The sequence below is a fragment of the Rhincodon typus genome, chromosome 20 (assembly GCF_021869965.1).
Source record: "Rhincodon typus isolate 14 chromosome 20, sRhiTyp1.1, whole genome shotgun sequence".
NCBI lineage: Eukaryota > Metazoa > Chordata > Chondrichthyes > Orectolobiformes > Rhincodontidae > Rhincodon > Rhincodon typus.
In genome coordinates this window covers 30,448,769-30,473,094 of record NC_063351.1, presented here as the reverse complement: position 1 = coordinate 30,473,094, position 24,326 = coordinate 30,448,769, and the positions used below count along the sequence as shown (strand labels likewise).

The following is a 24,326-nucleotide window of genomic DNA, read 5'->3' as shown; positions in this document are numbered from 1 at the left end:
AAGCATTTCAGACAGATGGAAGTAGCTGATGTAGATTAACAATTACCTGTAATTACAGAACTAGAAAACTTGACCTACAAAAAAAAAACAGAACTTAAAACTGAGTTTGCACTATTTAAAAATCCCTCCTCCACTCCTAAAATAGTAATAAACTACTTCTAGAGGCAATTGGGCTAATATGCTGTGAAAGAGATTAAAAAGAAAAGTTCGAGGCATATAACTGCCATCATTTTACAATGATACCATTCAGGGATGACCAATCATCTTTATTAGATTGTTGTCCGATTGCGTCAGCTCCATTGCCTTGGTGGGCACTCTTGCATAGTTCCCACACCATTATACAGTCTCCTGGTAGAAGAAAGGCTACATGCCCAATTGCAAACTTCACAGTCATTTTGAAATAAAAATCTTTCAGAAGTTTACAGTTAAATCACCATATTACCATGAATAACCACCAGAGACAACATTGTTATTGCTGCCAGATGTTACACTGACTTCAAAATTAGAAATGTACTTGAATGAACCTGGAAGCGTCTGTTACAACATTCCATCCGGTATGCTTACAACGCCACTATCCCCCAATCAGAAAACACTTAAAACTTTTGTTTAACAGACAAAGAACTGCAACAATTTGACTTTTTCCATCACTTAGAGATTAGAAAAATGGCTGATAAGTGACATGAATAAACAGTTTTAAGCATCAAAATCAGGTTTTTAGCAAGAGTCTGACAAGTAACCAAACTAAAAATGACTGCCCGGATTCTGCGATTGCTCTCCGAGAAGCCTCCATCATTCATCATTACAGCTGCGAAAGTGACAAATCTCTGGCTCCTGCGATGTACAGGTTTACATTCACATTTACCGGTGAAAAGCCAATTGTAATTCCCCACTACCTGAGGTGTGGTGAAAACCCCAAAAGTGAAAAACCAATCTGAATAGATGGTGATGTTCCACTTTTCATGTTTAGTTAAAGATCCCAAAAAACAGCTTGTTGAATGCAGTGTAAATGAGATTTAAAAACAGCATACCAAGTCACAATTATTGATAATCTCTGTAGTCCTGCAAAATCCCATGATACAAACCCTTACATTTTAAATATAAACTTGTTTAAAAAAATTTAGAAATGTCAACTTCCAACTTAAGCCCAATCTTTATCCAGATATTTGAAAAAGTGAAGATAACGAGTGAATTTTACTTCCTGCTGTATTTGTGAGAATTTTTCAGTGAGACTGGCTATTTAGTCTATTTAATGACACCACTATTATTGGGTGGCAGAAAGCCACTACAGAAGTTTGAAAGGTATGCAATGGTTACTCCATCTTTATAAGCGATTTTCTTCAAAGTCATCTGACAGCTATTAAAAAAATCATTCATTTATTTTTATAATTGATACTAGTACTGATCCCTGGGTAAACATTGCAGCAGTTTAATGTCATTGGATGGAAAAAGGTTTTCAACACAGGCACATCACTCAAAAGTGAGTGGTTGCCAGTCACTGAAGACTCTATTACCTCAGTGTACTTTTTTTTGCTGCCCATCCCCAGCCATGGATTTATGTGACTGAAAGAAAAAATGGCCATAACAGTGCTTTTAAAACAAAAGGGGGAACAAGGCAAAAGGAACATAGGTTCAAATGAAGGGCTAATGACAGGACATTCTTCAGACAATAACTAATATCTGGATCAAGCTTTCAGATAAACCCATCCAGGTGGGAAGTTGAAGATTTTTGGAATAGTTGGAAACCACAATGGGGGTCTTTCAGAATGAATAAACAAAAGGACAGATTTTTTTTAATCCTGGCAGATTGCAGTGAACATGGAAAAAAATCCAGGAAAGAAGCAAATCCAGGAAAGACAGTCAGACTTGGTCCGCAAGTCTCTGCTAAAGGCAGACTCAGCTTTTCTTATTTTAAAGCTCCAGAAGATCAAAACATTATAGAAGGAGAGAATTAGACATGCACAAATCACCACTCTCTTGGATACTGCAATAAACACAAAGGTGAAAACTAAGTAATATCATTAAGTGCAAAGTAGCAGCTGGTAAGAGCCCTTCTGCCTCAGTCTCCAACTATTTGTTTCAAAACTATTAGCTACATGGTTAAAATATTTTCACCAATGCTTCAACTTTTTAATATCCCCTCCTGGTGTGTTAGCAGTTATGTAAACCAGTCAAAACATCAGCCAGTAATGATGGAGAAAGCAGTAACTTACATCAAAAGAAACGATGTATAAACTTCATGTTTTCAACAGGGTAAAAAGATCAAGGCCTTGACAGAAGCAAACAAATTTGGTTCTCAGCCATACAAGGAGATTATGGGACAACTGACCAAAAGGTTGAAGTCACAACACCAGGTTATAGTCCCAACAGGTTTATTTAAAATCACAAGCTTTCAGAGCACAGCCCCTTCGTTAGATAGTGAGAGAGGAGACCACATGGACACAGAGTTTATAAGCAGACAGATCAAAAGATCATACAACTGGTGCAAGTGGAGTGTTCGACAGTGAGATTATTAAAAATATTAAAAATAAGGTGGAGCTGGAGACAAACTAAATGACTAGAATAACATAATAAGTATAAGAGTCGCATGCTGAGGGTCTAACCAAAGTAATAAGTAATTCAATACTGTACAGACTAATTAAGGTAGAGCTATCATAATTTATCAAGGTGATGATGTTAAAAACAGGACAGTAAGAAAGATTTTACAGCTACAGAACAGTATGGTGGGGTCACATGTAGCGCGACAAAGCCAAGATCACAGTTAAGGTCATCGTCATGGGTACAGAACCTGGCTATCAGTCTCTGCTCGGCAATTCTGCGTTGTTGTGTATCTCAACATCTGGCTTGGAGGACGCTAACCCAAAGATCGGAGGCTGAATGCCCTTCACCGTTAAAGTGTTCCCCAACTGGGAGGAAACATCCCTGTCTGGCAATTGTTATGCAGTGCCCATTCATCCATTGTTGTAGTGTCTGCATGGTTTTGCCAATATACCGAGTCTCGGGGCATCCTTGCCTGCAGCGTATGAGATAGACAGCATTGGCCGAGTCACACGAGTATCTGCCGTGTACGCGTTGGGTGCTATTTGTGAGATGGTAGTATTCATGTCGATGATCTGTGTCTTGCAGAGGTTGCTATGACAGTATCATGTGGTATTGTGGTTGTTGTTGTCCTAAAGGCTGAGTAGCTTGCTGCGAAGGATGGCCTGTTTAAGGTTTGACGGTTGTTTGAAGGTGAGAAACGGAGGCGTTGAGAAGGTCTTGACGAGATGCTCATCAATGACATGAAGGCTGCGAACAACATGGCGTAGTTTCTCCGCTCCGGGGAAGTACTGGACGACGAAAGCTACTCTATCAGTCGTATCCTGTGTCTGCCTTCCAAGGTGGTCATTGTGGTTTTGCGCTGTGACACGTCAGAACCCTAAACGAAGGGGCTGCACTCCAAAAGTTTGTGATTTCAAATAAATCTGTTGGACTAAAATGTGTGACTTCTGACTTTGTCCACCCCTGTCCAACACCAGAACTTCCACACTGACGAGAACGGTTGGAGAGAGGTGGGTTTGAAGAGCACTTTTGAGAGGAAAGCACAAAGAGTGAGATTCCCAGGATAGAATTCGAGAGCTTCAGCGACAGAAAGTGCAATTGCGGTGGTGGGTTGATTAAAATCAAGTATGTGGAAGAGACTCAAATGGAGGAGCTGAGAGATCTCAAAGGGTCACAGGGCTGCAGGAAGCTCTGGAGGTGATGCAAGAAGCCATGGCAGGATTTTAAAAAATGACAACTCTGAAAACATTACTCCACCTTGGGCCAATGCAGGTAAAACGCTTAGTTTTAAGAATTCTTGCTTCCAAGTTTAAAGAAGCAGAATTATAGATTTTGTTTTAGAACGTGGCTGCAAGTTTTAAATTGCCCAAACTACTGTGTATAAAATAATAATTTTCTTTTAAGATGTTTGATCAATTGAGGATAATCAAGTTATTGAAGGGAATGGTCATCACTCCTTCAAAGCTTTTAAGTAGGTCTCTGATTACCTCAGTACTACACTGAAGCATCAGCCCAATGTGCTGAAATCCTCAAGCAGGGGCTTGGAGTCCATGACCTGAGAGAACAGATTGTTATCTTGGAGCCTTTTGTTGCTAAGTATTAATTGAAAAATTCCCATGTTGGTTGCAAATTAAGATTTAAACCAAGATTTTGCAAGCCCAGGTTGAAGCCACAGAACCTTGTAAACAGCACGTGCAAGTTTGTAGACCACTTGAGTCTCCAACAAAGAATTAGATCATAATGCTGATAGGCACAGCCTTATTTTAAGACTTACACCCAACTGCGGGCTCATTGAAACGGAACACAGCTATCTGGGTACCTGCCTACTTAAATAAAACTTCCTTAGAAAAGGAGAAATAGGTATTTCATTTTCTTTGTTAGCTTACCACCTGCCATTTTAATATTAGCTGGTTTTGCTGGGCGAGTTGTAATTGCACGGAGGAGTGAAGGAACTCTGCTGCTCCCCTATCCCACCCTGCAAAATCTGCTGCTGATTTTGGTGTTGATTTTTTTTTTTCCATATTTGTTCCCTATTCAGAAGTTGGCATCACTGGCTGGGCCAGCATTCATTGCAATTGGGAGCCAACCACACTGCTGTGGATCTGGAGTGCATATCAGCCAAACCAGGTAAAGACGGCAGATTTCCTTCCCTAAATGATGTTAGTAAATCAGATTTTTTTTGTTTGGATAACAATCTACAGTGGTTACCCATTTGCCATTAGGCCAACTCTCCGTTCCAGACATCAATGAACTTACATTCATCATCTGCCATGCTGGGATTCATACCCATGACCCCTGGGGTTCCATACTGCTCGTCCAGCAAGGTAACCACTACACCACCACCATCCAAGTGGATGGAGTAAGTATTCCTTTACACTTCCAAAGGCACTGCATGACCAGTGCTTTGACCACACAAGTTATCGCGCTGAGACTTGGATTTGTATCACTTCCAAATGAACCCCCATCTCCCTTAGCTGCTTACAAGGAGAAGAAGCCACCATTCGCAAAAGCGATCCGCAAAGCAGATCCAATCCAAGAAACGTCACCCTATCGAAGTGAAAATGACCATAACAGAGCTTGCCGTGTTTGTGAATTTTCAAAGAAAACAAGCATTTAATGATGTGCCAAAAAGGAGGAGACTAATAAAAGTTAAGGCACGTGACATCAAAACAAATACATTCTTAAGAAAACAGATAGCAAGGGGATGGAAAGCAAAAAAAAAAAAAAGGAGGGTTAAATAAATATTTCTCCCATCTCTCAAAAAGGTCTGTTTATCTAAATTGAGATAAAAAGAACTATACTGAAATTTGCTGGCAATGCCATATTAGGAAACATGCTTCTTGTCTCTTTTATTGGACAAAAGGATAAAATGAACAAAGAACAGTCAGACTGTACAGCCAATATGACAGGCTTCTCAAAGTGCTGCAGCAGGCATCTTACGAGAGGTGGGAACAAAAGGGGGAAGGAAACAAAAAAAAAAACAAATGGGATCGAGAGCTTTAAACATTCCTCAATCGAGTGCTCTGGGCCACCCAAGCAATTTGGCATATAGGTCTGGGCACTGTCTCTTTACAGGAAATATATGGCAAAGAGAAGAAACAGCAAATATTAATGAGAATGTATCACATGGAAAATCACAGCAATGACCCTTGAAACTGGAACAGTGAAGGCTGAGGGATTAAAAATAAATTTCACAGTTTTACAAAAGCTTCAAGTGGGTAAATAGCAGTATGCTTCAATGAATTGAAGAATCATGAACAATGGGGCACAGAGTTAGCACAACAATATTTTCCGTCTGACAGAAGAAAATACACCTTTTTTAAATTACATGTAGCTATCAAAATAACAGCAATAAATAACGAAGAGGAGAATGGGAAGAAAATAGAAAGGAGAGTAGGGAAATGGGAATAAAGGAGTGTAGGGAGATTTAGTTGAAAAGCCATCATTGCAGCTACAAGTGCATCATTTTCTAAAATCACACAGAACTGAAACAATTCTTCATTCTCCAAGTTCGCAGATATCTTTTTATTAAAGATAACAGTTTTCCCCAGTGGTCGTTATGAAAGCAGAATTGGAAATCAGAGTACAGCTGATATTCAACCACAGAACTGAGAATACAAAATTCTTCTGCTGCTTTCTGCTTTCTTCATGCCTGTTTACACAGACAATATTAACAAGCTAATTAAAGCTGTCCTAATTCCAACTCACCTTTCTAACTTCTTTTCTACAATTGACACATCTAATCCCAGGCTCTGTTTTGTAAGTTGAAGCATCTCAGCAATGCACTGAAGGGTGTCTGCAAACCAATTAAAACACTATGAAGTATTGTTTACAAGAACATCTTATGCAATTATGAACTTTTTCATGTTTCATTAAAGTATTATTTATATTGTTCATAGCCTATTAGTGCCTTGTCCAAGCTCTTCTATATTCACATTCCATGATAGCAAGAATGGCAGACTATCTTGGAATTGTAACCGAAATAAATTTCCTACGATGCCCCATTCGAGGTGGCTGGGCAGAAAGACACTAACAGTATGCGAGTTTGTGTGTGGGAGTTCTTCCATTGTGGAAGCACTGTGGGCACGCGTGCATGGGGAAAGAGTGGAAAGTGTAAGAAATATTCTTGGTCCGTATAACTTAGCTAATACTCATGATTTAATGAGTCATTCGGGGAGGTAGTAAACTTTTTACAACGTGTTGCAAACTTGTTGCCAAACGTTTTCAATTTTCTATTGTCAAAAACAATTCATGGTGCCAATCCTCAGGTACTTAGCTAATTGCTATTCTGTGCATACTTACACCTGGATGGTATGCTAGCAGTCTGTTTAATGCAGCACAGTCCAATTTTACCCTCATCCAGGGTACACATGTGGACACTTTACATTGGCAAAACAGTTGGATTCTGGTGGATTTTTCTCCTTCTAGCCCAGGAATGGTGGGGCCAGTCTCTCTCTCTCTCTCTCTCTCTCTCTCTCTCCACCCCAACCCCTGTCAGTATTTCTCCAGATGAGGGGACTGCATTACATTTGGACAGGTTCAGCAGGCTGTAGAATACAGGTAGAATACGGTGGAGTAGGGCTATTAAAAACAAAGGCCCTGCTCTTAATTACAATGGAAAGTTACATTAATCCAAGGCCTGCTTGTTCAAAACCAACTTGCAGACTATCTGTGCTACCCTTTACCACATAATCTAAACACTTTCAGAGGTTTACATCTGATAAATGGCTAATGAGGTATGTACTCAGAGGACAGAACACTAGTGAGAAGGGAGAAAAACATCAATATGTATTACCTTAAGCCAATAAGTTGCCTAACTCTCGGCCAGGTAAGCTTTTGCCTACCCACTAAGGAAAGGCTGACCAAATAGAAGGGTGGATTACTATGTTTTTTGTAGTAGTATAGTCAAGAGTGGTAAACAAATTTACCATTTAGGCAGCATTTATTGCACATCTCTAAATGCCCAGAAGGTAGTTATGAGTCAACCACATTTCTGTGGGTCTGGAGTCACATGTAGGCCAGACCAGGTAAGGATGGCAGTTTCCCTTCCTAAAGGACATTCGTGAACCAGATGGGTTTTTCCGATAATCAGCAGTGGATTCACGGTCATCTTAATTCCAGAAATTCATTGAATTTAAATCCCTGTGGATTTCGCTGGATTTGAACCCAGGTCCCCAGAACATTACCTGGGTCTCTGGATTAACAGTCCGGCCATAATACTGCTAGGCCATCGCCTCTCCTATGTCAAAAATATATCCAGTGATCAGGTAAAAAAAATCAACTGCAAGTCTCAAGCTAGCATAAATCAGTCTTGCATGTGTTTACTATGCAGACACATCCATTGGAACTTGTAAAAAAAAAAAAAACAGCTTTTGGATAAAGCTGTCAAATGAACTGACATTTTAAGGATCCTTTACCAGATGGTATATAATGAGAGATCAGAAACAAAAAAAAGGTTGGGTTTGTTCCTAAACAGAGAACACCTCCAATGATGCAACATTCCAGTTGTCGACAGATCAAACCAGACATGGTCACAATCTCGACACATCACAGAAGGAAACTGTAGAAAGCATTACCTTTCCCATCCTCCTCAGGGTTTCGCATCACAGCTCTGAGTGTATGAAAGTATCCACTAGTTCCATTGTGTTTGTAGTGCAGCCTCATACAAGTGAACTTGGGCTTCCCGAAGAAAGTTGGTTCTGGACCTTTTAATTTAAAAAAATAGAAAATCACAATATTTGCTTTATCATTACTGGTCACAAAGTAGTATACACAAGGATTCTATAAATCATACTTAATATGCTGCAGTACGTTATAGTTGCTTCAATTTGCATGCTTTGCAAGGTTTGGTGGCTCTGGAACACTGATCGCAGTTTTGTCTTTACATTTATTAAAGCACATACTTTTATTAAAGGCAATACAGCAAAGGTTCAATAAATTGGTCCCTGGGATGAGAAGGTTGCCCTAAAATGGAAAGGTTGTGTAAACTTGGCCTGTCTGGATTTAAAAGAATGAGGCGTGATCTCATTGAGACAAGATTCTGGGAGGTTTAGCAGGGTAGACTTGCAGATTGCTTCCACCTGACCAGGGATTTAAAAAAAAACACAAGGGCAACAGTCTCAGGATAAGAGACCAAGATGGAGGGAAATTACTTCACTCAAAAAGAATGGTGAAGTGATTTACCCCTGCAGGTTGTAGAAGATCCATTGTTGGATTTATCAAAGGTAGGAAGTGTGTTTCAGGCTCTCAGGGAACGAAGGGGATTGGAGGAGCACACAGAAGAGATGAAGTCCAAGAACAGCCACAATTGTATGAAGTAGCAGATGAAGCTCTATTGGTCCTATTTCCCATGTTCACCTGTTTGAACATTTAATAAAGAGATTGACTGACTTGTTTACTCTAAGTAAGTCTCTTGCCCAGCTGTTGTGTGTGTGTTACTCTCACAGCTTCTCATTTCTTCCAGCTTATTCTCTTCCTTCTGTTGCTCTACCCTAAAAGAGGTTTGGTTTCCTGCCTCATCTGCTGGGTGGCAAACTGCTGGATGGGATTTACAGTATGGCAGGGACTAGGAGCCGCTCAAGCTTGCAAGCTGCACCCAGAGCAGAAGTTGGTGAAATTGGGACGTAAAGCAACTCTGTTTCCATTCTCTCTCTCCATTTTCCTCCACCTCTTGTGCTTCCATCATATTCCCTAAACATTCACCAACAATACCTTCTCCCACGGTCATGAGCCAAACTAAACTCTTTGGATTACCTCTTCAATTCCTTATCGTGACTCCACTGTTGATCTTCCATTTCCCAATGCAGGGCAATGACAGTCCACTTAATACTGTCTCAGACACAATCTCTTACCCCTTAAAGCTCTGTTTGCTTCTCAAATCCAGTTATGTTTTAATTATTTTCCCCCTAGACTCAACAATAAAGAAATACTTCTCTGGACGACCATCTCAAAGGCTTTGGCAATTAAAATACATTGTGTCCATAGCTGTAGGTAAACAGCTAACTTAACAAAACACTGCTGTGATAATTAGGTAGCTTCAAAATGTACAGTTCTTTTTCTCTTTTTTTAAAAAAGGATCAATTAGCATAAAAGCAAGCTCCTTTCTCTGACCTCATTCCCCATTTTATCCTAATTTAAACTAGTTTGAATAATATGGAACTCAAAACAAATGCCACAGCAGGTACACATCAAATTTCCTCAAATTCTCATACAAACTGAAATTTATTCTGCTACTGACCAAGGCCCTGCTACTATTCCACACCGAGCGGTTGTAAATCACACAAAACCTTTTAGGATACATGTTTGACAAGAAAGTAATTTTGAAATGGAGCTTGTAATTTGAAGTGCACCAGATGCCTCATGCTGTGAATTAAAGTAACAGATCTGTTTTGCACTTCATAAGTAACATTAAAGTTGAGCTGTAATGTCATGCACATCTATAATTTATGAAGGCAGATTTTAGAACTATTTTAAAGTCAAAGTCAATGTGAATTTTACAAGCATCAAACTTTTGAAAATTAGACTCTTGCTTTTGAGATATTTGAGGCAAAAGCAGGAAGTGTTAAATGCTAAAAACAAACTGTGTCAATAGGCTATTTTTATTCATTCAACGGAGAAGAGAGTTGTGGAGGCTGGGCTCGTGCTCATCATCCATCTTTAACAGCCCTGGAGAAGGTGGCCTTCTTTAATCAGCCTACTACCTACACAGAGATAGTAGGAACTGCCGATGCTGGAGTCTGAGATAATACTGTGTGGAACTGGAGGAACACAGCAGGCCAGGCAGCATCAGAAGAGCAGGAAAGCTGACGTTTTGGGTCTGGACCCTTCTACTACCTACACTGTATCAGTAACTCATGCTCATTGAACTTCACAAGATAACTATATTTAAAATGACCCCTTAAACTTAAGGTGAAGCAGAATATTCTTTTAAAAAAGTGGATGGTGAGATTATGATGGACACCCTAGCCTGGGGACATACCCACCTAATCTGGCACAGGGGAAGAAACTTAAATGTTAAACCATTAAAATGCTAAGCGAGAGTCTAAACACTTCTTAAGCATCTCTCAGAAAAGGAACAGCTGTTTTTCAAAGGTGAGGAGAAAGGAGATCCTGCTATGGAGAAGCAGGATATTACAGAGTTTGTTTTTGGTCAAAAATAAGGGAACGGAACAGACAGGGCTCTTGGAGATTTAAGAAATTTAGCCCACGTGATTTTCTAAGCAAGCTTCTTGCAAGAAGTTAAGGCCTTCTAACAGACACTTGTATTTAAATCCACAAAAAGACAATTCATTGCACAAGTCAAACCAGGTTGCAACTTGAGGGGCAAGATGGCTATAAGTACCCTATCAATCAGTGACTGGCTACAAAAGGAGGAGGAGATGAGACCAAAGTATGCATCAGAAGATGTTCAAAATGGTTTCTCTCTAGATGAGAGAAACCGTTGCGTTCTGGGGAGAATACGTAAAGACTTATGTTCTTTCAAGAGGAACTGGGAGAGATACACATCAGAAAATGAGTATCTTTATACTAACAAACAATTAGTCCATGTGATCTCCTGGGATGGTTTCAATTCCAAGAGGACCAGAGAGAAATTGAGAGAGTATTTTCCCCACTCTTGGTCATGGATTAGCAACCTGAGAGGATAATGCGGGCAGCCAAACTACAAGATGTGGGCAGAGGGGAGAGCACACTTTGTAGCCATGATCCTCCCACTTCCTGATGACCATTTTCTTTTGCACAACCAACTCAAACATATTGGTAAGTAATCGAAATTATTAACAAACCTGTTTTCCTTCTTGAACATGGAAAGTAAGAGATTGCTTAACAGTGTTTGTCAAAGCATTGTGTTTGACAGGGGGACAGGAATCAGAGCTGCACCCAAATTGAGTGCCTGAAGGCCAACGACATTAAAAAAAGAGTTAAGAGCTAGAGTAGTTCAACTGGCCCTTCCAGCCTCCTCCACCATTCAACAAGATAATGACCGATTACCTCAATGTTACCTTTCTGCACATCTCCTAAATCCCCTAGTAACCAACACTCTGTTGATCCATCTTGAATATTCTAACGGATGGCTCTCCAAGGATAGAATTCGAAATATTTACAGTTAATTGAAGTTATTTCTTGTCTGAGTCCCAAGTTACTGAGCCCCTTATCCTGGGACTACGTCCTTATGTTCCAGATTCTCCAGGCAGGAGAAGCATGCAACAGCAACCTGTCAAGCATCTTAAGTATTTTACATGTAGACCACCTCTTCATCATAGATCTAATCTACTTAAGCTATGTTCATAGGTGAATCCATTCATCCCAGGAACCAGTCAAGTATACCTTTGTTGCATGCTCTGTACACCAAGTATGGTGTTTCTTTTGGAGGAGAGATCAAAACTGTACACAAAACTCTGGCTATGGCTTCACCAATGCCCTGCATACCTGTCACAGGACTTCCTTATTGTCTATCCCTTTATAACAGAACATTTGCCTCCCTCATTCTTACTGTACCTGTCCGATGGATCAACATGCCTCTGAACTCTTCCTTATTCAGGGCTCTTAGCCAAAACCCGAAAGCATGGCCACTCTATCCCAAGATTGAAACCAACACGAGATTCATTATAACCAGCACACCACAACAGGATTTGAGAGTGCCATTTAACAATTGGGAAAGTTTAATAGGGGACCAACCGACCCAACCAACCAGCCAGCTTTGGTTTTCTACCAAAAAGAATACATCTTCTGATGAATACTTTGGTCTCATCTCCTATTGTAGCCAGTCACCAGTAGTGTACTTATAGTCATCTTGCCCCTCAAGTTGCAACCTGGTTTGATTTTTCAATGAATTGTCTTTTGAGGTTTTAAATGCTGTTGTTGAAGTGTGTATTAGAAGGCCTTAACTTCTTGAAATATTTATAAATCGAGCTTATCCAACTGGCATGACGTGGACCAGAACATGACTGAGATAGACAGGTACTCCCCGTCCTCCACCGTCCCCAAAACCCTAACCACAAACAGGCTGGGAGAGAAGGAAAATGCAGGCTGAAAGGCCTCTGATTCCTCCACCCCCACCCACCCTTGTCAAATTTCACTGAGGCCATCTCTGGGTTTGCCACACCAGAAGCTAATCAAGTTCAAATGTTTGTTCAATCCAACTCCTTGGCTTGGCCTCTGTCTACACCACCTTCCCGAGCACAATCAGGATATGGAGCCTAAATAACCTCCTGTCTAGCTCTGCTTCTCAACCAGAAGGGCAAAAAGAAAAAAAGATTTTTAAGGTGGCTCTGTTGCTTTGGACTTTTCAATGGTCATTTTTATTACTTAGTTAAACTATCAATTTTTTTGCTTTGGAATTTATTTTTCCTGAAATTCACATTTACTGTCGTGGCTACTGTGACAAAGCTGATCTTTCGGAAATATGTTCACTATTAGTTCCCTATTAGTGTTCAGTCAATATTCGATTTTTGCTGATTCATTATAATGAAAGTACTTCTAACTTGAAATCTCCTCATGTAATTCCTCTAAGTGGGCTACTGCAAATTCAAGTACCTTATTTAAAGTTATCAGCTTCTGCAAGGATATCATGAAATTAAATCTTTCATGTATGGTAAAATCTTAAGACTGTCTTACCCCAACATTACTGAAAACTGCAACACATTACAGCATGAATTTAAAATAAAATCTCAAATCTTGGGTACAAGACCCACTTACACACACACAGACCCCTTTTTCAACAAGCAACAGCAGGCACAGAAATGGACTGCAATGTAACGTGGAGATCAATCTGCATTTCCCAGCAAGGATGAGAATGATAACAACAACGTAGGGCGCCATTCAAACTCTCACGGGAATTTGAGCTGCAACACTGCCAAGAAATCCTGTATGGGTAGTTCTGCTATAACACGTTCCGTTAATGCAAATCAGCTGTAATGTGATTGAACAGTGGATGGTGTTTGAATAACGCGAACTTTCTACTGTACAGTGTGGTGATTTTCTACAGCATTTTCTATAGCACCAGGTCACGCAAGAACGCAACTATCGCGTTCTAGGAGAACTACCTGTACAGTCTGCCCATCCCAAAGTAAATTAGACACCTGAAGAAAGACACTCACCAATTTCAATCTTCTCCAAATCTTCCAAGTTCATTCTTTCATACTGATTCACTTTATCAACCTCTTCGTCGTAGCTGTCAAATGAGGGATAGACGATGTCACATTTGAAACCAGTTTCACACACAAGTGAACAATCGCACACTTGCTTAATGGGCTGCTTAGCGACAGTTCTGGATTTCATCAATTTCTGACTACAAACTGAAATGTGTTAACTTTGACAGTTGTAAACAAGCTGGCCATTTACTTACTAGGCCACGTAGTAGGCACAGTTGGAGAGGAGGAGAAGCACATCAACATCTCTGTGGGTGGCATCGATAAGGCTGGAAAAAAAGGATAGTTCCAAACAACATAAAATTTCCTCAGGAAACACTCAGAAAACAACTAAAGTTCATTCATTCTTATAATCTTCCCAATCAGAAAGGCAAAGCTACCACACCACAAAGCACTGCCCCACAAAATCCATCAGGTGGCATTTCAATAACTTTTATCAACTTAAAATATTAGCAAAGACAGTTAAGCACCACTTCTTCCAAAGCCAGCTGAGAGCAAGAGGTGAACATAAATTCAAGGTTGGGAGGACTATTTAATTTTAAATTTAAATGTTGATCTCGCTCTTTGTGCGCCTTCCCTTCAGCCTTCTTCACTCTGTTCTGTTACCCTAATACACCTTGTATGTTATGATCTGCCTGTACTGCACGCAAAACAACTTTTCACTGTACCGAGGTACGTGAGACAAAAATTAATCAAAAAACTCTACCCGAGGGCTGCAGTGCTTCACTAATCTTATCGACGGTTTCATTTTATTTTAACTCAATAATGAAACTGCTTTATCTTGGCACAAATTCGGAATAAAAAATAAATTATTATGCAGTGTGGGAAACAAAGTCATAATTTCTTTCATACAGCTTGTTGAACATTAAATTTTCTTTAAGTGAACATGATCTTCATCTATTAGTTTCAATTCAAGTAAAATCCATTTTGGCAGATGGCCCAGTGGCTCCAGTAGAATAGTCTGGGCTGCCCAAGGTACAGGACTTGGAACTAAGCACCATTTCACTGGATTGTGAAACCCAGCTGTAAGACAACTAGACAGGCTTCATTACACACCCTGGTTGAACTAATACCAAGTTTTCAAGAAGATGCTCTTAACTCAAACCACGTCACACGCTTATGGCACAGCCATAACCAGAAACTCGAAGTGAAAGTGTCTGTGGAATTACAATATTGTTGTCTCGCTGCCTTATTAAAGCAATAATACCTGAAAATGTGTTCGCCCAGTCAGTTATTTTAGTAATCATTGAAAGCTAAGCAACATCCAAATATTGCCAAATTTTCAGCTACACAGATTCAAGCTAACTTCAAAAACAATTCTAGTAAGCAGCAATACCCAATTCTAAGGGAAGGCAAATGGTAAGCTGGCCTTCACAGCAGGAAGATTGGAGTACAGAGCAAGGATTTCTTATTGTAGCGGTATGGGGCCTTGTTGAGACAACACCAGTGCACAATTTTGGTTTCCTCACTGAAGAGAGAATCTACTTGCCACAGAGGGAGTGCTGCAAAGGTTCTGCATCCTGATTCATGGGAAGACAGGATTGTTGGTTTGAGGAGAGATTGGATAAACTAGGCCTGTATTCACTGGAGTTTACAAGAATTAAGGGACCTCATGGATACATACACAATTCTGATAGTGCTGGGAGAGTGGAGGCAGGGATGATGTTTCCATTGGCCAAGTTGGCAGGTGGGAGCTTCTAGAACAAGGGTCACAGTGTCTCAGGACATGGGGTAGGCCGACAAAGGTAAGGAAAACATTCACCAGAGGGCAGTGAACCTGTCAAATTCTCTAACACAGAAGGCTACAGAGGATGTGTTGCTGAATATATTTAAAACAAACAGATTTCTAAACATTAAAGACATCATGAGGTGTAGGGGAGAGAGAGTATGGCACCGAGATAGAGGTCAGTCATTATCATATTGAATGGCAAGGCAAATGGCTCCTGCTGCTAATGTTCATGTTTTAACTGTATTCAGTGTAATTTGTGTGTCTTGTCATTATCTATAAATCACCTTTCGGTAGTACAGCACTGCTGAGCAGAAAGACTTTTCCTAAGTTTTGTATCTTGCGCTCATCTGGACAATATGCAAGAATATTAATTTAAACGGAAAACCAATGTTTGCACTGTATGGGAGGAAAATGCTGACCAGTTGGCAGATGGACTCAGATTGGTAGAGGTGATGCCAGGCAGAATGCACCAATTAATGACTGACAGTTAACTTCCAGGCTTTGAATTTTAAACTAGAAATTGTCTCTGGTTGGTCAAGATACTACCTGGACAACTGAACCAATGGGTGGGTGTCACTTTGTTAGGCTCTGAGGTGCAGAGCATGTATAGGCCTGGCAGTTTACTGTCAGTCATTAACTGGTGCATCCTCTATGACAATGCATCTACCAATCTGTGTCCCAAGCAGCACTGTGCTCAGTGTATAAAAGTTGTTTTTCTCATCTCCACCACCACCACCACCCGCCCAACCTTTAAATTGATATTCTGGCATATTATCCTGTAGCATGCAGGTCAAAAATCTTCAACAAAATGGGGTCGTCTTGTCAACACTTACTCTTGTTTACTTGGAAATATAACTGTACAACTCGAACCAGAAACCATTTCATGCAATTTTTGAAACTATAAACTCCAAGGGTGAAACACAACGGAAATAAGTGTAGTGCAATACAACATCAAGTCCATTGCTATCATTGGATTTGTTCCGACAATTTTCCAGTCCTCCCAGAATCTTAACTTTCTCCCTTCTCCATACACACAGCGTTGCAAAATGGTTTCAAACCATGAGCATAAACCTGGTATAAAAAGCTGTGCTATGAAGGAAAAACCAGTCTCGGAATACAGATGTCCATTCAGTACAGCTTAAGTGTTGGAAACGCTTCAGGGCCAAATGCTGGAAAGTGGTACTCGGTGATGCAGACCAAAGGACCTTTTCTGTACTGGATGATTCTATGAAATGATGGCGGCTTCAAAATATTCAATTTAGCGACCATGCACAATGAAGTGCTAAATAAAAAGATGTTATCAGTTGCTGGCACCATAACATTGGTAACGATAGAGGAGGCAACGACCTACTGGTATTATCGTTGGACTGATAATCCAGAGATCTAAGCAGAGACTCCAGGTTCAAATCCTGCCACAGCAGATGGTGGAGTTGGAATTAGAAAAAAAAAAGATCTGAAACTAAGAGTCTAATGATGAACACGAATCCATTGCTGATTGTCAGAAAAACCCAGTTGGTTCACTAACGTCCTTTAGGGAAGGAACCTGCAATCCTTACTTGGTCTGGCCTACACGTGACTCCAGACCCACAGCAATGTGGTTGACTCTCAACTGCCCTCTGGGCAATTATGAATAGGTAATAAATGCTGCCTAGCCAGCAACACCCTCATCCCATGAATGAATAAGAAAGAAAAAAATTTGTTTGTAATGATAACTCTCAAATTTACCAGAAAAAAAATTATTGTAATTGACATGCATCACCATGGAAGACAATATAGCAGCATTAGCAATTTATCATGAAAGAGACTTGTCCCTTGACCCAGAGGAAGGAGACACAAGCAAGGCAAAATACTGCACATGCTGAAAATCAAACAAATACAGAGAATGCTGGAAAAACTCAGGTCTGGCAGCATCTGTGGAGAGTGTGTGGATGCTTCAAGTCTGGCATTACTTCTTGAGAGCTGAGGAATAAACACATTTCTAAACATTACAAATACTTATTCTGAATCAGTGTAAGCACGTCAAGCCTGGATTATTGAAATAAACTTTCGTTTTTAAGAAAAAAAGCCCTTTTCTCTTCCAACAGTCAACTCTTCGTTGCAGCAAATTTGTAATATATTTATTCCTAGCATTCAAAATCTGTTTTTAACAGTTGGACTATGTTTCTGGAACGCAATAATTCAACCTTGCTGCTGCTCCATGCACACTTGTTTACTGACAGCATTAAATAAATATCACCGGATTTAAAAGGCATTTCAAATCTTGATTAAAAATTCAGCCTTCAAACATCAGGCTCAACCATCAATTTTCTTGTTCCACATAAACAGGGATTGGCTTATATTTTGTTGCAGCTATTTTCTACATTTAATCAAGTATGACAGGTTGGGATTCATCAATATTTAATTTTGGAGAATGAAATAAAAATTCTCAGTGATGGATGAATTTTGTAGCTACAGACCTGGGATCGCAATCTATCACAGCCCAGCCTCCATGGAATTTCTCATCGTCCGGTAATAGCATTTTCATATAATTCTGCAAGAGGAGACTGAACTGTTCCTGCTGGCTTCTCTGGTTCTGTTTTTGCAAAGCTTCATGCTCTTTTTCCTTGCTAAAGATGGAATAGAGATCTTCAGTCACTGGGATGCCCTGCATTGGATCTAATCAAAAGGGAAACATTACCATTTATCTGTACATTTAAACACAATACCATATTTATATATTAAAAATCTCAATGGCTGTATAACCACTAGGATGGAAAGCAACATTCATTTGACAGTAAACTAAAAAAATGACCAAACGTGTATTCACTGTCAAGCATAACGAAAATCATTCTGTGGGTAAACCATCTACATAAGTGGCCAAAGACAACGTTGAGCAGGACAAATTACAAATTTGCACCAGAGAACGTGATAGAATACATAAGGGAACAGAAAATCTAACTTAAAAATGCAGACTGAGTTGCAAACATTCACTAGTCCAAACAATGATTCCCACTCCCACCCCCATCACAATTTGAACACACTTAGCCTTCCACTCAGTAGCTTAGCTTCCAATATGACCAGATACTGGAAACGCTCAATAAGCATTATATATGCTAGACATCTAGAGTAGCCGCAAGCAGAAGTTTGATATGCCAATCAGCAACTCAGTGCATGGAAATCAGATGGAGGTTTCCAATGTATTTTGCTGCTGTCAGATTCTCCAGTTAGACCGTAACAGAAGACAGGAAAGTTCCATTAGCCCAACTGGTGACTGGTGTGTGTGCGGAGAGGAAAAGGGAACGAAGTACAAATAATAGGTCAAGGTGAAAATATGACCCAATTTAAAGTTATGACCAGCTGGAGGTGCACAAATCTGACTCTTGCAATTTGTCCAACTTCCTTGTTGGATTTTAATGAGAAACTGCCATGCATATTCTATTTTGGTGAAACTCAACAGGCGGTAGGTAGCCCTCCTATGGTGCAGTAGTATCCTCATCCCTGGACCGGGAGACCCAGGTTGAAAATATGTAATGACATCTCTGAACAGGTTGATTAGAAAAAAAAAGTTAACTAATAAAAAAAGTGGTAGATTGAAGGACACTGCATGTTGATGTCCCAATACTCTAGTGTGATGTTTTTAATGTAAATCTACAATATTGCACCCAGTTAATTCATAGTCGAGACACATCATTGGTTAGAAGTTTAACAGAGCTAATTTTCAGGAAGAAAGCTTCATTATTTTCAAATACAAAAGAATATGTGGGAAGAAACCCAATGAAATTGTGTAGGTGCACATATATTTCCTGACAGATTCTCCAAGATTTCTTAATGTTCGTAAAGTTTTAGTGCTCTTACCTATGACAGCTTGTCGATATGCATCACGGAAGCGATTGAGATAATACCGATTGGCAGAGTTATAACCGTCTTTCATCATTCCTGCAAGCTTTCGTTCTCCAGTTCTTGTAAAGTCGCCCTAACATTCAAAAGGAAGAAGAATAATACACCCACACTTCTGCTGAGAAAGGTGAGAACTACCACAGATGGTCTCGAAGCTGAAAATGTTTCAGCTTTCAGGTCAGGGCATCAGATTTTATTTTTTTATTGCTCCGAAAATAGCAAAAGTCATAGGCACCATCTGGCTCCCAAATTCGTGTTGGTACATCCTGGAGCAGGTCATAATGTGAAAGACGCTCCAAACTGATTAACTAGATTTGTGCAGTATAACTGCTTATTTGGCTTTTTCCATTTTCTTCCACACAGCAAAAAATGAAGGAGCAGAGAGAAAACAAGGATGATGGCGCTGTGGGGTGGGAAATGAGCATTTTGGAAAACTAGCAATGACACAACCTACCCACCCTGGCAGTAGTCACATCCACGTCTGTCCCAGTCTCACTTGCTGTGCTTTTTCTATTCAGGTATTTATACGGTGAGCAGCGTAGCTTTAACAGGGTTAGCAACAATTTCCTCTTCCTCCCTACCACCCCCATAACAGCTCAGCGACACTTCCTCCTCATCAGAAGCAAGCAGACTCCTGAATTCAAGCTTTCAAAGACTTGAGACCAAAACACAGGAGATACTCTTAGGAGAAGAATTCTGTCTACTGTTCAATGCTCAGTACTAGGCTACCCTGAAACTTACAGAATAGATGCAGCTCACAAGTGTTCCTTCCCAAGACAGAAGAGTTATAAGAAAAGGGCACTCTCATCAAGTTGACCACCTCTCAACATGGGATCCTCAAAGATCGGCACCCCAGGGAAATCTCATACTTGAAAACAAAAAGGAGGCATTTTCAAGACTAATTACACTGGTGCTGCCAGACCTGCTGAGCTTTCCCAGCAACTTCTGTTTTAGTTACTGATTTACTGCATCCGCAGTTCTTTCAGATTTTATAAATTTCAGTAGTTCCAAACGGCTCAGATTCACACCCATTCACTGCTCAGTTATTTTAAATTAGTTACATGCAAACATCAAACCCAGATCAGAAAACCACTCTATACTAACTATATAAAAACTACACTAATATTGTTTGGAACTTGTGTATGGGAGAATAATGTGGTACATCAATTAAAACACTGTATAAACAGCATTTTGGCTTCTGCCCAGTACATATAAACGAGCAAACCATTCCAGTCACTGAACTGCAATGCAATGAAATGAAATGAACTGGGTGTTACCTTCAAAGCTGCTGTCCCAGCATACTGCCTGCTGATGGCATCGCCATTGTTGGCCCACATGATCTGATAAATCCGATAGCATTTCTGAGGCAGGGGTTGCTCAGGTGGCATAACCCCCAATTTCTTTAACTGAAAGAAGAAATCAAGATGATGATCAGAATATGAATTCAAATCATTCTATTATTTGCATCTTTGCAAGGTTACGATATTTTACATGCAAGCGATGCAAATAATGTTGCTCAACCTATTTAGATTCTACAGCATAGCACAATCAAGGATAGACGATCAAGAATCATACAAACAGCCATGTCAGATAGGTGGCAGCACAATACATGTTAATTCGCCTTTTACTGTTAAGCATGCATTTTTGACGTTTTAATGAAAAATGGAGGGAAGGGAATAAAGTGCACTCATACAGCAGCTTGTAACTTCAAAATACCCAAATAACCTGCACATTCAACCAAATGTCATGGAATGTCAATTGTTCCACTGTACGAAGCCATTCGGTCCATCAAGACTCAGAGTTATCCTCCCACTCTTTCCCCACAACCCTGCACATCACAAATAGAAATCATCATCCAATACCCTCTTTAAGGCCTCGACTGAACCTGCCTCAAACGTTCTTCTGGAAGCGTATTCCAGACCCAGAGCTGCTCACTGAACAAAAAGATTTAGTCAACTCTATTTACTTATTTTCCAAATTATTTTAAAAACTGCATCCTCTTATTTTCAATCCTTTTAGAACTGAGAAAACGTGTCCACTCTGCCCCAATGTCTCATGATTTAGGAAACTACAATCAAGTATCTTAGCTTTCTCCTCACCAAGGAAAACTGTCCTAACTTCTTCACTTTATCTTCATAAGCAGAAGTTGTTGAAGTCCAGAACCTTTCACATAAAGCTCTTCTGTCCATTGCTCCATCATGTTCTTCTCCTTCCTAAAGTGTGGCACCCAAAACTACCCACAATACTCCACAGTTCAGCAGGAACCTTTGTAGTTAAAGGTCACAAACAATGTACAGTAAGACCCCATTACTGTTTTATAGGTTGTTTCTTCTGGAAGGAACTGGAGGTAAAACTTCCTATTCTTCTTCAAGCAGCTTGGAGCGATTTTTACAATCACCCAAATACATGGGCGGCATGGTGGCTCAGTGGTTAGCAGTGCTGCCTCACAGTACCAGGGATCCAGGTTCAATTCCAGTTGCCTAAGGCTATCTGTGTTCATCTTGAATTTGCACATTCTCCCAGTGTCTGTGTGCGCTTCCTCTGGGTGCTCCGGTTTCCTCCCATGGTCCAAAGATGTATAGGTCAGGTGGATTGGCTGTGCTAAATTGCCCATAGAGTCCAGGGATATATAGGTTAGGTGGATTAGATGTTGGGAATGCAGGGTTACAGGGATAGGATGGGGGATGTGTTTGGGTGGGACGTGCGTCAGCGTGGACTCGATGGGCCAAACGGCCTATTCCCATGATATAGGGATTCTATGATAAATTGCATCAAGTCCAGGAGTTGAACCCGACTGCCAAGACGCTCATGCTCTGGGGTTGTATATAGAACCATTACACAGCTAAGAATGGCTCACTTTCGTCAAACTGGGGCAAACAGTCTAACCTCAAATTTTCTTTACATCTGTAAACTACTCCTATTCTCCATTCAGTCACAGCAAGTCCATATTTAAATGCCAGTCTAGGTTTATAAATCCATTCAGTAGTCAGCCCACAGCCTTTCACTGAAATGAAAGTGATGAAGCTTCCAACTTCATTTTCTTGGGGCTAGCAGAATAGAACACTATCAGCTCCCAAGTGTATCCAAATCCTTTTTGCATCCCATTCACATCTTGAGAACTTTTCATTAGAACAGGGTTAATTCATTGTGGGAGGAGTTGAGGAAAGAAAAAAACGTTGGAAAAACAACAATGTTACAGACATAACGCAACGTAAAGCTATCCCACAACGGTGCAATTAATTTTTGAACTGCTAAATTAAATTTGCAGACTGTACTGTAAAGCCAACTGTTTTGCACTAACACAATCTTTAACTGAATTAAATGTGAATAAAACCAGCAATTATAAAATAATTTATAGTGTCAATAATTACCCAGTGCCAATTTCTCCAGTAACAATCCTCACTTGTAATTAAGACTTAACACTTGCTGTCTCTCACAGCTGAGATGTGACATCCTCTGCAACTGCAGTTTTTCACCTGATCTTCCCTTTTTCTCAGTCCCAGTCTCACACAAGTCAGGCCAGCACAAGTCGGAGACCATAACAGCATCACAACTAAATTTAACTCCCTGATAAATGTCACATACATCCTGTTTAATTAGCAACATTAGGAGGCTACTTAAGAAGCTACACACACTGCTTAAGAAGTCTACATTATAACTGAACATGAAACTGGCATCTATTGAAATCCAGATTGCTTAGGGCACAAATTCAGATATCTGACAGTAGTTGAAGAAAAATAAATCAAAAGCTCCTAAAAATCCTCTGTGGTAACCTGATTAGTTGATGGCTGATTTTACAACATTATATCCACACTTTAAAGTATAGTCAAATATTTACTGCACTGATATTTTACATTAAAAGTTAGCCTGAAGACACTGCTTTCTCCTCGCCCCATCCAATAATCAATGCAGTGGAGCACATTAACATAATTTGATTGTTTTCTGTTTATCAAGACTTCAGGATAGTTTACCAATGCAGCTTTCAGCATCAAAAGGAATCAGAGAAGAGTACTTATTAAACAATGGGGGTGGCATCCGTATCAATTTTTTTTTGGTTCACAGGATACGGGCTTCACTACCTAAGCCAACATATTGCCCCTAATTGCCCAGAGGGGTCTGTCGTGGATATGGTGTCTCACACAGGCCAGACCAAGTAAGGATGGCAGACTTCCTTCCGTAAAAGGACACTAGCGGATCAGAGATAGTAGGAACTGCAGATGCTGGAGAATCCGAGACAACAAGGTGTAGGGCTGGATGAACACAGCAGGCCAAGCAGCATCATAGGAGCAGAGAGGCTGACGTTTCGGGCCTAGACCCTTCATCAGAAAAGGGAGAGGGGAAGGGGGTTCTGAAATAAATAGGGAGAGAATGGGAGGCGGATAGAAGATGGATAGGGGAGAGGATAGGTGGAGAGAAAACAAACAGGTCAAAGAGGCGGGGATGGAGCCAGTAAAGGAGAGTGTAGGTAGGGAGTTAGGGAGGGGATAGGTCAGTCCAGGGAGGACGGACAGGTCAAGGGGGCAGGATGAGGTTGGTCGGTAGGAGATGGGGATGCGGCTTGAGGTGGGAGGAGGGGATAGGTGGGAGGAAGGACAGGTTAGGGAGGCGGGGACGAGCTGGACTGGTTTTGGGATGCGGTAGGGGGAGGGGAGATTTTGAAGCTTGTGAAATCCACATTGATACCATTGGGCTGCAGGGTTCCCAAGCGGAATAAGAGTTGCTGTTCCTGCAACCTTTGGGTGGCATCATTGTGGCACTGCAGGAAGCCCAGGATGGACATGTCGTCTGAGGAATGGGAGGGGGAGTTGAAATGGTTCGCGGTTGTTTATTGTGAACCGAGCGTAGGTGTTCTGCAAAGCGGTCCCCGAGCCTTCGCTTGGTTTCCCTGATGTAGAGGAAGCCACAACGGGTACAGCAGATGCAGTATACCACATTGGCAGATGTGCAGGTGAACATCTGCTTGATGTGGAAAGTCTTCTTGGGGCCTGGGATGGGGGTGAGGGAGGAGGTATGGGGGCAGGTGTAGCACTTCCTGC

The 24,326-nt window shown here is 40.6% G+C and overlaps 1 protein-coding gene across 1 annotated transcript in view; it reads right to left on the bottom strand.

Annotated features, from left to right (window-relative positions):
• LOC109912024 (phosphatidylinositide phosphatase SAC2) overlaps positions 1 to 24,326 on the bottom strand; it is a 55,007-nt gene that overhangs the window by 3,301 nt on the left and 27,380 nt on the right. The window contains exons 6-12 of the mRNA XM_048609026.1: positions 20,568 to 20,696; positions 19,249 to 19,366; positions 17,871 to 18,069; positions 13,883 to 13,954; positions 13,635 to 13,708; positions 8,115 to 8,243; positions 6,247 to 6,334 (exon numbers count right to left, since the gene is read on the bottom strand). Coding sequence (XP_048464983.1) covers positions 6,247 to 6,334; positions 8,115 to 8,243; positions 13,635 to 13,708; positions 13,883 to 13,954; positions 17,871 to 18,069; positions 19,249 to 19,366; positions 20,568 to 20,696 — 809 coding nt within the window. The remainder of the gene's footprint in view (positions 1 to 6,246; positions 6,335 to 8,114; positions 8,244 to 13,634; positions 13,709 to 13,882; positions 13,955 to 17,870; positions 18,070 to 19,248; positions 19,367 to 20,567; positions 20,697 to 24,326) is intronic.